The sequence below is a fragment of the Equus caballus genome, chromosome 26 (genome assembly GCF_041296265.1).
Source record: "Equus caballus isolate H_3958 breed thoroughbred chromosome 26, TB-T2T, whole genome shotgun sequence".
In the NCBI taxonomy this organism is placed as follows: domain Eukaryota; kingdom Metazoa; phylum Chordata; class Mammalia; order Perissodactyla; family Equidae; genus Equus; species Equus caballus.
The window spans coordinates 40674944-40687958 of NC_091709.1; the positions used below are offsets into that span (position 1 = coordinate 40674944).

The 13015-nt window shown below is 37.2% G+C and overlaps 1 protein-coding gene across 21 annotated transcripts in view; it reads left to right on the forward strand.

Moving 5' to 3' along the window:
• The window catches only part of DYRK1A (dual specificity tyrosine phosphorylation regulated kinase 1A), a 134604-nt gene that overhangs the window by 84584 nt on the left and 37005 nt on the right, over positions 1 to 13015 (forward strand). For all 21 annotated transcript variants that reach the window (XM_070252315.1, XM_070252323.1, XM_023630145.2 and 18 more), the window contains one exon: positions 11044 to 11240. In XM_070252315.1, coding sequence (XP_070108416.1) covers positions 11044 to 11240 — 197 coding nt within the window. The remainder of the gene's footprint in view (positions 1 to 11043; positions 11241 to 13015) is intronic.

Sequence of the window (13015 nt, forward strand, 5' to 3'; positions counted from 1 at the left end):
GTTAGGAACAGTTACTTAGGGAGCTTTGGCCTGTGCTGAGCTGTTCTAAGTCCTGGAGATTCAGAGGTGAACACAGCTGGAGGAGGGCCATTCTCCTGCGGTTGACGTTTCCCTAACGTTACTGCTCTGGGAGGGAGACGCGCTTCTGATCCACCCTCAGCCCCTAAGGAGCCACCAGGCTGAGTTAGAGAATCAGCGCTCTTCATTTTCTTCAAATGGCTGGATTTGATCTCTTAGAAGGTTTAATCTCACCTCTAAAGTTTCTCTGGAGACGTTGTATATCTTTGTTTCCCTGTCTTTTGTTTCAAGCCTTCCTCCCCGACATTCCTAGAAATTAAGGGCTCAAAGGCTGCTTGACACCTTATTTTCTACTAAATGGGGAAAAATTGTATTTAAATAGGTTCATTACTGATTAACATTTGTATATTATGGATACTATAAGAGAGAAGAGATTTCTTTTTCTACTTGGGATTTTCATGACTACTGATAACCTATAAAATACCACGTGGCTGAGTGGTTCAGTTGGCACGCTCTGCTTTGACGGCCCAGGGTTTTGCTGAATCAGATCCCGGGCACGGACGTGGCACCACTCATCAGGCCAATGCTGAGGCGGTGTCCCACATAGCACAGCCAGAAGGCCCCACAACTAGAGTGTACAACTGTGTACTGGGGGGCTTTGGGGAGAGGAAGATTAAAAAAAAAAAAGATTGGCAACAAATGTTAGCTCAGGTACTAATCTTAAGAAACAAAACAAAACAACCAGGTGGTATTATCTACTTTATTTTTACTATTTAAAAATATTTTGTAATATTGGGGGAAATATAAATTTACCCATATTACATGTTGTACTGTGTACAGTCTAATAATTTATGGAATCCAGCAGCTATATCTTGAGTGACTATTTTAATCTTTTTTGTATTCCAGATTTTATTACTAAAAATAAGTTCTTGACCTCTTATTTCAGCTGTAAAAGTTTGGTTTGCCTTTTGTGATTGAAAGAGTTAAGGACCCATTTACCATAGGGTTAAGTAAGATTTTCTGTAATCTAGTTGTTGAGGATAGTACAGTACCTCAAAAATAACATGTACTTGTTAAATAGAGAGTAAATAAAATGCACAGGTATGTATACTAGTCTCAAAGAGTATTCTTTTTAGTTCTTAAATAGAGTTAGTGTTCCACTTTGTCTCCTCTAGTGGCTCATTAGTAATTTACCTTCCCAGCTGTCTAGCTGGTCTGTCTTGCTGGTTGCTTGAGGGCTCGCTATGGACGTCCCGAGTTACACGCTCGTGCTCCCTCATCTCACCTCTCCAGGCCTTGGTGCTATGGTTGTCATCTGTTTTACTTTTATATGTGTTATAAACTCCACAATACATTGTTATGTTTGCTTCAAACAATCAATTCTCTTTTAAAAATATTTACCATTTTTATCTACATATTTACCATTTCTGGTACTCTTTATTCCTTTATGTAGATCTGTTTCTTTCTGGAATCATTCTCCTTCTGTGAAACTGTAAACGTTTTTTGAGTGCAAGTCTGCTGTTGACAAGTTTTTTTCCCTTTCATTTGTCTGAAAAAGTGTTTTGCTTTCATTTTTGAAGGATGTTTTCACTGAATATAGAATTATAGGTTAAAGGTCTTTTTCTCTTCCATCATTTTAAAGATGTTGCTTTGTTTTTGTCTGGCATGTATGCTTTCTGATGAGAAGTCAGTGGTTCTTCTGTATGTAAATGTGTATTTTTTTCCCCCTCTGGCTGCTTTTACAATTTTTTCCTTCATTGCTGGTTTTTAGCAGTTTGGTTGAATGCCTCAGATTGTGTGTGTGTGTTTATGTTTGCATTGCTAGGGGTTCATTGAATTTGGAACACTTTTGAGCATTATTTCTTTGTTAAGTTTTCTTCCCCAGTTGCTCTCTCCTTCCCATTTGATTCCTCCTCCAAACGGGAACGTTGGCTTGGTCTTGTTCTGTAGGTTTTGGATGCTTTGTTTATATTTTTCCATTATGCTCCGTACGTGTTTTCAGTTTGGCTAATTTATGTTGCGTTGTTTTACACCACATCTGCAGTGTCCAGTCTGCTGTTGGGTCCATTCAGTGGATTTTTCATTTCAATGTCTTTGGTCTCTAGAATTTCCATTTGGTTGCTTTTTATAGTTGTCACTTATCTATTATGATTTGCCATTTGTTCTCTTATTTTGTGTATGTTTTCCTTTCTATTTTAAAACATTTCTAATACCTTTTCTTTGCTAATTTTGTTATTTTTGTCATTTCTAGGTCTATTGATAGAATCTTTCCTCCTGAAACAGGCCACATTTTCCTGCTTCCTTGTACGTCTAATGATTTTTGATTGGATATGAGCTTTAAGAATGCTAGGTTCTTGAGCATCTGGATTTTGTCCTCCTTTAAAGAATGTTGAATTTTGTCCTGGCAGGCTGTTAATTTGCTTGTAGATGATCTTGATCCTTCGATGTTTGTTTCAGTTAGTTTGTAACTGTTAGGACAGTTAGAAGGCAGCCTTTACTAGAGGGCCAGGTTAGTCCTCTTCCTAAAGCGTGGGTTTTCTGAGCGCTCTGTTGAACGTCTGTAGTGTTTGTCGGGGTTTCTCCGTCCTAGGTGACTGGAGCGCTTACTGTCTCCCAGTCCTGTGAGTTCTTGGAGACGTTCAGCTCACAGTCCGCGGGCAGGTGTTCTTGCCTGGCCTCGTGGACCTTCGTCCAGCACCTGTGCAGCTTAGTACTGGCCAAGGAGTCATGGGGAGCCCTGGGTATAGATTAACGGAGCTGCTTCTCTGCACAGCTCTCTTCTTTCTGCTGCCTGCCCCGTACTTTCCAGCTGCTCAGTAGCCTTGAGCGCTCATCTCCAGCTCTCCAGCTTAGCGAGCCCGCTGTGTTCTCTTTGGGCTCCCCCTCTCTACGCTGTACTCTGGCAGTTGTCTCCAGAGAGAGCACCAGGGTGCTTGTGGAGCTCACCAGTTTCTCTTTGCTCAGTGATCCCAGGTCTGCACTGCCTGTGGTCCAGTGTCTGAAAACAGTTAGCTCATGTGTTTTGACCAGTTTCATAGTTGTTTATGGTGGGTATGCTGGTTGGTACCACATACTCTAAAATGGTCAGAAGTGGAAGTCTTGCGTTATAGGCTTTTAAGGATAAATGTTTTTATCCCTATCCCGTTGTTATTCTTGACAATTTAATAGACCAATTTAATATTTCAGACCGAAAAACCTGAACATTTATGTCTTACATGAGTAGTTTCATTGTATTTGTAGGTAATTGAATATGCTCTTTCGGCTACTAGGTTAAAACGTGTGTGTGTGTGTCTACACATGCATTTTGTAGTGACATATGTTGGCCACTAACGAGGGTAATAAGAAATCAGTTCTTTTGTCCTTATCATTAGATAATTTACAGAGTTCTAACATAGTTTTGCCTTAATGTATATATTTATTTAACACCCAGCATGGAGCCAGACACCGTGCTATGTGCTTGGGATGTAAAAATGAGTAAGAGAAATTGACTGGCAAACAATAATTGTAGCCTGTGCTATGATTAGACTATTCTTTATTTCTGACTCATGAGCCCCTCACTTTTAAAATACTTCCTTCATCCTTACCCCTTAAAGTCCCCTCCTTCTCTCTCTCAACCATTCCTTCACATTCTAAATATTCTTGATAGATTCACTTCATTCTTTCATTGAACAAATATTTATTGAATGCAGGCCACGTGCCAGGCACTGTTCTTGGTACTAACAATGTTGTGGTGAACAAAACTTACTCGTGGACTTATATTCAGTTACCCTCTTAATTGTGTACCTTTATTTCCAGCCTTCGTTAAAAGTGCAGTTAGCTATTCCTTTAACATTTTACTTCTCCTTCATTATGGGTATGTCTTGTTACTAGGGACTTTGCAGGTTTCTTCCCATGTAAGGTTCATTTCCCTCCCCTCATTTCTTAGGGAATTGTGTCTCAGAAACTTTGCCTCATAAGAGTTTCCACATTTGGATGTTATGGTTTTAATTAACTTGAATTATTTTCATTTATTTTTGTTCTTTATTATTCTTTCTCTTTAAAATCTAATGTGGATTAATACTGTCACAAGGATGGTTCCCTATCAACATATTAATGGGCGAGTATAACAAAAGGAGATCCAAGTTAGCTGCAGGCGGAGCTAGGCCTGGGTCTTACATCAGAGATCGGTGGCTGTTACTCTCACTCAGGGTCTTCTCGCAGGCTTTTCGATTTGCTCTCTCCTCTGTGTCTCCGTCTGCCTTTGCAGTCTGATCGTCTCCCAGCCTCTGAGACCTGTTCATGGGCTGTTTCTTTGTAGAATTAGTGCTGATCTGTCCTAGTGTCATGGTCCGTAGTTGTCATAGTTTCTTGCTAGAACATCGTAACTTCACTGGAGTGAGAAAGCTACTTCATTGTTTTAGTAAACTATTTATTTACCAACAAAATTTTAAAAAGTTACGGAAACATGCTTATAAAAGATCTATATAGTTCAGAAGGATATAAAAATGCAGATAGGACCCTACATGCATACTTCTCTAGCTTGCCTTTTATACTGTTTAGCAGCAATTTAAAATGTTATTGTGGAATTGAACTCCAAATAATGATTTTGAAGAGAATTTTGAATTAAATATTATAAGTTCATCGTTAAATTACAACATCCGATACTGCAGTGTGTATTGTGATATATTCTTGGGCTTAAATAATCTCATAGCTAATGTTTAAATCAGTTGAATAAGGATTCTGTATAACATGGTGGATGCCAGGTTGAACCACATGAAATTGCTGTTTTGTAGGCTAAAGGAGGTCTGCTATCAGCAGTTTCATATAGTTCAACCCAGTATTTATCATCATCGTCGTCTATTATAGGATGAGCTGATCCTTTTTCTCATTAACATTTGAATTAAAAGGGAAGATGGAAACTTTCAAAAGAAAAAAAACCCTGGTGATTTGCTTAATTATAAAATCAGATTGACAAGGAATTCCCTTATTAGTGTGTCTTCTTGGAGTCTTATCATAGGAGAAGAATGAATGAGTGGGTGCTTGAAATACTTTATGGCATTGTGGGAGGAAATTAAACTTGAGTCTCTTTTTGGATTTCATACATAGCAGTTGAGCTAAGAAAGGAGACAATGAGCCTGTGACAAACATTCCGATATATGGACCACCATAGTTACTAGGCCCCGTAACTAGTGATGTTACTAAGTAATTATGATAGATGGCATAGTAAATAGCTAAAAAAGGTCCCACAAGTGAAAAACATAATTATTTCTTATTAACCCACATTCAGATTACCTACGGTAAATTTTGAAAAGAATGTCAGATTATTTGTCACCTAGCATAGCACCCTTATGCATGGGAATGTGTATTAGTCTTTTTTTTTTTTAGTCTCTTTAGAAAAAACCCCCACAAACGCCATAATCTAAGTAGGAAAGTAAATCTGTTGGAAAAGAAAAGTCCTGTAGTGTATTATGTGTTCAGATTAGAGCTTATTTTTAGATTATATGCCACTTGCATTAGTTAGAAAATAGCTTTCTTTTGCTAAGGTTGAGCCATTAAATTGTTTTTCAGACGCTATTCAAAGCAGCGTTGGCATCGTCTGGTGGCTTGTTAGAAATGTAGACTCTCAAGCTCTGCCCTGCATCTGCTGAATCAGAATCTGCATTTCTCACAAGGTTCAAAGGTGGTTTGTGAGCACGTTAAAGTTTGAGAAACACTGTTATACACCATGAGTGACCCTGTCACCCCTCACAAAACAATGGCACAGTAACTTCTCAGTAAGTGCTTGTGGAATTTAATGCACATGTTTGACTGGAGCTAGATTCAGAAAATGAAACAAGTATTTTAGGAGGATGGTTATAACACTAATAATCAAACAGCAGCTATCCATTTCTTTGTAATTCTTTCATAGCTATCTGGCTATCGTAATATTATCCCTCTGTCCATGCAAATGTGTCCTTGAGTCTAATTCTGTCCATGCTGGATGAGTGGTTGTTGTCTTGTGATTATGCGTGTGTGTGTGTGTATACATACATACACAAGTCAACAGTAGTATACAAAATGAAAGGAGTAATTAAATTTTGGGGAGTCGAGGATACATAATGTATGTTGTAATGTATTAAGATAGCTAAACAATAATAAAACAGTTTGTGTGTGTGGGGAGGTGTAAAAACTTGAGTCGAGCAAAGGTAAGAAAGGAACATAAAGCCGTTGGGATAAATATGTATAGATTAAACCCAGCTACATACTGTCTAAAATGTAAGGAAATGGAAAGGTTTAAAGTAAAGGGATGGACAGAAGACATACCATGCAAAGATTAAGAGAAAGTTTGGTGAAGCTGTACTAACGTCAGACAAGGCGAAAAGCATTATTGGAAATACAGAGGAGCAGTTTATAATAATGACAAGTTTTATTCATCACGAAGATGTAACAGCTCTACGTTTATGTAATCCAATAACATAACTTAAATGGGAGATTTTTAATACACTTCTCTTGCTGACTGATAGAACTAGATGAGAGCAGAAATAGAAAGCACTTATAAGAGAAGATACTTAATAAGATTAATACACCGTTGATTAGACTGATCACAAAGAAGAAAGAGAAGGCCTCATTAACCAGTCTTAAGGTGAAGGGGATCTCACTACAGTTATACCTACTTGGATTGAAAAGCTTCTAAGAGAGGATATTATGAAGAACTTGATGCCAGTGTATCTGAAATTTAGATGAAGTAGACATACTATTAGAAAAACACAACTTAATGAAACACACACCAGAAAATACAAAATCTGAATAGTCCTATAAAGGAAACAAACCTTTAACTGAAAAACCTATGCACAAGGTCCAGATGGTTTCACCAGTAATCTACCACAAAATGATAATCACGGCCAAATTGTATTCCAGGAATGCAAAGTTAGTTTAATATTCAAAAATCAATCAGCGTATTTCCCCACATTAACAGATTAAATTAGAAAACTCAGCGTCACTTCAGTGGATGCAGAGAAAGTATTTAATATAATTCAGCATTCATTCATGAGGAAAAAATTTTAGCAAACTAGGACTAAAAGTAAACTTCATTAATCTGATAATGGTTATCAGTTAAAAATCTACACCAACTCCAATACTGGAGAAATGTTGAAAGCTTTCTTTCTGAGGTTGGGAGTAAGGCAGTGGTACCTCTATCTCCTCTTTCAGTCGTCACTGTCCTGGAGGTCCCAGCAAGTGGAATGAGGCCAGGGGGATAATAAAGATCCAGAAGGAAAGAATGAAATTGTTCAGGTGCTAGTAGCTACTTATTAGACAGTGCAGATAAATCCATCATTGCAGAAAATTCTGTTGGACAGCACTGTTTACTAGAGACAATGCAGTTTCAACCAAAATGCCAACATAGGTTTGTTTGTTTTGGTAAATTTGATAAGCTAATTAATTCTAAAACATATATAGACATGCAAAGGTCTAAGAAGAGCCAGAATATTCTTGAAAATCAAAATTCTCTGCTAGATAGTAAAACTTGTATAGCTATCATGATTTAGACAGTGTCTTGTTCTTGTACAGAGACGTAAGAAATCGAGGTAAGGGGGCTGGCCCCGTGGCCGAGCGGTTAAGTTCGTGCGCTCAGCTGCAGGCGGCCCAGTGTTTCGTTGGTTCGAATCCTGGGCGCAGACATGGCACTGCTCATCAAACCACGCTGAGGCAGCGTCCCACATGCCACAACTAGAAGGACCCACAACGAAGAATATACAAGTATGTACCGGGGAGCTTTGGGGAGAAAAAGGAAAAAAGAAAATCTTTAAAAAAAAAAAAAAAGAAATCTAGGTAAGTCTGTATCCAGTAGAGCAGAATAGAGAATCCAAAAACAGATCCCAGCACCTCTGGGTCTGTGATTTATGATAAAGATGGCCTTGCAGAGCAGTGGGGAAAGTTTGTCTTTTTTTTTTTTTTTAATAGGTTAATAGACATTCGATTTATTTATTTATTTATTTTTAAGATTTAAAAAATTTTTCCTTCTCCCCAAAGACCCCCAGTACATGGTTGTGTATTTTATTGTGGGTCCTTCTAGTTGTGGCATGTGCGATGCTGCCTCAGCATGGCCAGATGAGTGGTACTAGGTTCGCACCCAGGATGCGAACCAGCAAACCCCTGGGCTACTGAAGCAGAGCGTGTGAACTTAACCACTTGGCCATGGGACCGGCCCCGAAAGTTTACCTTTTTAATAATTGGTTCTGGGTCAGTTAGATGTCCATTTTTTGGGGAAATGAAACTTGATTCCCATCACACCCATACGCAGAAATCAAGTCCAAGGGCATTGCCCATCTCGATGTGAATGGTAAAATCCAACTTCTAGAAGATAACATAGAATTTCTCCTTGACTTTGGTGTAAGGAAAGATTTCTTAAACAGACAGCAAAAGTACTAATTCTAAAACAAAAGTTGATAAAATTAAGAGATTTGTTTTCACCAAAAAATGCTGTAAAGAGAGTGACAATGCAAACCACCTGTAACTGATAAGGGGCTTGTATCCAAAATATATTAAAAAAATAGAATGTTTTTAATTTTAGAAATTTGTCATGAAAAGACTTTCTTGATAGAAAAATGGAAAAGCAACCTGAATGGGCGTTTCACATAAATGGATATCCAAGTGCCCAATAAATAAATGGAAAGGTGCTCATAGTCACCAGGAATGGGATGATGGCTGTGTTTTTTTCCCTTGTCACAAGTTCGATTGCTGGTAATTGTTTAAGCTATATACTAATGATTTTTGCACTTTTTAAAACATAAGTTTAAACATAGTATATAATAATGACATTTAACCAGAAGCTAGTATTTTAAAAAGTGCTTGTCGTGTGCCAGGCTCCATTTTGCACGCCTACTTGTGGTATCTCATTTAACCTTCGTAGCAAACCTAAGGGAATAGTGTTACAGTGGTTAAGAAATTTGCTCTTCAGAGCCTTAGTCTTTTTATTTATAGGAGCTATTTATGTATCAAGGACCTCAGTCTTTTTCATATATACTTATATTCCTTCCCAGTTTTTTGTGTTTGTAACATGCAGGTCTAAAGCCTCCCTTTCTCCATTGTTTGATGTTTAGTTTTCCAAATTTTTGATGTTGCAAACAATACCAGGATAAACATTCTTCCCTATCTTTGTGCATGTCATCCATTATTTCCTTAGAAGAAATTCCTAGTTTTTTTTTTAACTAAACAGTTGCTCCACATAATTGAATTGACTGAATATATTTTTTTATTATGAGTAATGAAAAGTTTAGAAAAGTTGTCCCATCTATTGTCATAGGATCATTGTCCTTTTTCTTACTCAGATATTTATTAGTCATGTACTAATAAGGACCTCATGGTATAGTAAAGGGAGGGCACAAGCTGAGATCTGAAAGCAGTGCTAAGGCGGGTGACATTCAAGTTTAAGTAGAGGTGGAGGACTTGAGATTTGCATTTTAGAAAGGTCTCTCTAACCTTCTTATTGAAGAAATGTGGAGTTCCAGATGGGTTGGGTAAAGACAGAAAGAGCTGTTAGCAATCTGTTTTAGTCATCTAAGTGAGAGTGGGGTAGTGGAGATGAAAAGAAGAGGTTGTATTTAAGTGTTCTTTAGGACATGGAATCAGCGAGGTTGGGTGGCTGTTTGTGTGAGGTTGTCTCTGGAGGAAAACTCTAACATGACTCCCGGAGCTTCGATTCTGGTTGACTGGATGGAAGCTGGTGTCATTTGCTGTGCTAGAAAATAGAAGTGGAACTTATATTTGAGGGGAGTTGAGCTTTGTTCTCTTCAGTTTGCAGAGTCCATGCAACATTCAAGTGGGGATTATGTGCTCCACAAGAATAGGTACTATCCTTTTCATCCTTTACTGTTCATGACAGTACAGTAATTGTGGGTTTTAGTGAGCCATATATTAATAGCCAGAGCTGTTCTAAGTCCTTTACATGTATTAAAGCACTTAACCTTTACCACAGCCTTTTGAGGTAGGTATTATTATCATTATCAGGAAATTAGGTGTGCAAGGCCACACAGCTGGTACACATGGAGCTGAAATTTCAAACTGCAGCAGCCTGGCTGAGGATCTGTGCTCTTCACTGTTGGTCCACTGTATGTGTCCAAAGTAGACTTTAGAAAAGCACCCTGGTGCTGAACAGTATGACCTCTTGTATGGTGGGAGTTAGCTGGTCTTTTCAGGAAGATAAGCACAAGTATTCTCGGTCCAGAGTTGGTTGATTAGGGTTTTATGCTTTGCCTGTTTGGCTTTAGTCTGTGATTGCAAGTTTGGTTTAATATAAGAAGAAAGGTCTTTTTTTCTTTTTTTCAGAAAGAATTAACTCGTTAGTTAGCCACCAAATACTTTTATGGACCAAAGTGTTAATTTTCCATTTCTGTTGTGAAAATCATGACCATGGTCCCAGGTTACCTGTGGGATGATGATTGACTGTTTGTTCTTAGGGAGAGCTTACCAGGTCTGGATTCTCTTAGGACTGTGTTGGAAGAGTCCAGAGCAGTTCACCGTCCTGTGAATTTGTTTTTGTTTATTGTATGCTCAACCTTAAATTATCTGTGTCAGTAGTGAACACCATTCGGAAAAATCTTTCACCTGGTTTGGGGGATGCTGGGGATATTGATTGCTCTACACCTGGCAGATGCAAAGCATCATCTCAGCAGTGTTCTTTTGAATTGGTTACTAAGGGGCTGATCCATTGTAGAGGCCCTTTGCAAGAATTCAAAGATTACTTATGTAATGTATGGTTCTCAATTGCTGAAAATCTCGTATGTGAAAATAAGTATTAAAGGTTATTGCTATTGCTTTACAGAAAGATTTAGTTAAGATTTTCTTTTAATACAGATTTATAGATACTCATTTTAATCACTGTGTATATTTTATACTATTTAACATACAATTGTTATGTTGAGTGACATATTCTTTTTTTTTTTTTAAAGGTTTTTAATACTATTGAGCATCCTAAAGTCTTTATTTAAGGCACTATCAGATATGTCAAAAGATACAAACATCGGATATGAATACATCCTTTAAACCTCACTTCTTATCTTCTCGTAGGAGGAGAGACTTCAGCATGCAAACCTTCATCTGTTCGGCTTGCACCGTCATTTTCATTCCATGCTGCTGGCCTTCAGATGGCTGGACAGATGCCCCATTCACATCAGTACAGTGACCGTCGCCAGCCAAACATAAGTGACCAACAGGTTTCTGCCTTATCTTATTCTGACCAGATTCAACAACCTCTCACTAACCAGGTAAGTTCATGACATATCAGAAATGATTTGTTGGAATAGTAGTTTATTCCTTAAAATGGTAAAATAGTAAATAGGCAAGATACTTTCATGGTTTTCATTGCTACGTGTCACATGAGATTCTGCATTGACAAACTATAATGTTAAGAAGTTTGCATTAAAAAGTTTGTGGGTGTTTTAGTGTGTATTTCACTTAATTAAAACACTCATAATCATAATCACATTTTCTCATTCTATAATAGGGAGAGAAAAAGTTATTTCTAAAGAATATTAAAATAAACTTGTCTTATTTTTATGGAAAGCTGGTAAGTAGAAAAACACAAGTTATAGGAAAACAAGTCAGATTCTATTATAGTGAACTTATAGAGCTGATTTTATGCTGTTATAAACTACTTTAGTACACATTTATAAAAATAAATACAAAACTCCTTAAAATTAAAAAGAAAAAACTGTAATGCAAATTAACCATGCTATTCATTCTAACATTCAGACTAGAGATTCAGTAATTTTTCATAAAATGGATAGAGAATAAATGCTGAACTCTCTTGATATATGTACATATATGCATAGATATGTTTGTGTATGGTGTATTTTTAATCTCCTCCTGAATTAACTGCATCCAATACATCGATTTATGGTTTGGGGAGGATTTTTTAGTAGCTATAGTTGTAGTCAGGTTCTTTCCCCACTGGTATTGAGTGTGTTATGAGTACTGAAAATGACGGTTTTTCCATGTACCTAGGAATTTAGTTTGCCATTGTTTTATTTAGGTCTTTAAGTAGATCAAGTGATGATCAAAAACTTGGAAAATTTCAAAGTATATCTTATATTGGATTATTTGAAGGAAATGTGTTTTCTCTAATTCAATAATATATGGTTTTAATGAGCAGTTGGCTGTAGTTAAGTAACATCATTATTAGGGCCACCATTGTATGTATTATAAGATTTTGTCAGTAGTTGAACTGGCTAAATGTATATAGCGTGTGGATAACATTCACAGTTAAATAGTGAGATGAATTATAGCAGGACTTAAGAATTTGTTTTATGCAATAAATTGGGAAGTTGTATGTAGGAAAGTTGAAGCAGTTGGTCGGAATGTTCAAGTTTGGAAAGTGTTTGTGTACCAGAAGAAAGTTGTCTGGACATCCAGAAAGTAGTAATAGCACAATGATCTGTTTGCATTGTACTTTTAAGAAACAAAGTATGTTTGGATTCATTTTCTTGCTAGTTTAAAAGCAGCCTTTCAGGCAGGGTGCCTGTTTTTAATCCGTTTTACAGATTACGGCTGAAGGGGCTGAGCTCCCATTTGTGACTTCTCCAAGTGTGTAAGCAGTATTCTCTGGGGTCCAGCCCAGGCTGCTTTCTTCTTAGATACAGTGTACTTTGAATTCTGACACCTGGCATCTGCAGAGGGCTTAAAGAAATTCCAGTCCTTTCAAGTTATTTTTATGGTTGTATTATTGTAGTAGATAATTTAGTTAGCAGAGTACCTATTTTTAGATACAGCTAACATCTTATTTGGGGATTATTTTAAAATAAGAGATAATTCACTTACTATTTCCATTTTAAGCTGTAAAATACTTTTAAGGATTCATATGATGTAAAAAGACTGTCTTTTAAGAAATAATATTCAGCCAAGTATGTCTGCCAAACTCCAGAAATTTCTGAACCTAATAAGGCAGTCAGATTAGAGGAGATCTTTCTTATAACTGAAGTGTAATACACTAAAACTGATGTGTGCTGATGTGGCATGGTCTACAAGTCATAAGACGTGAACT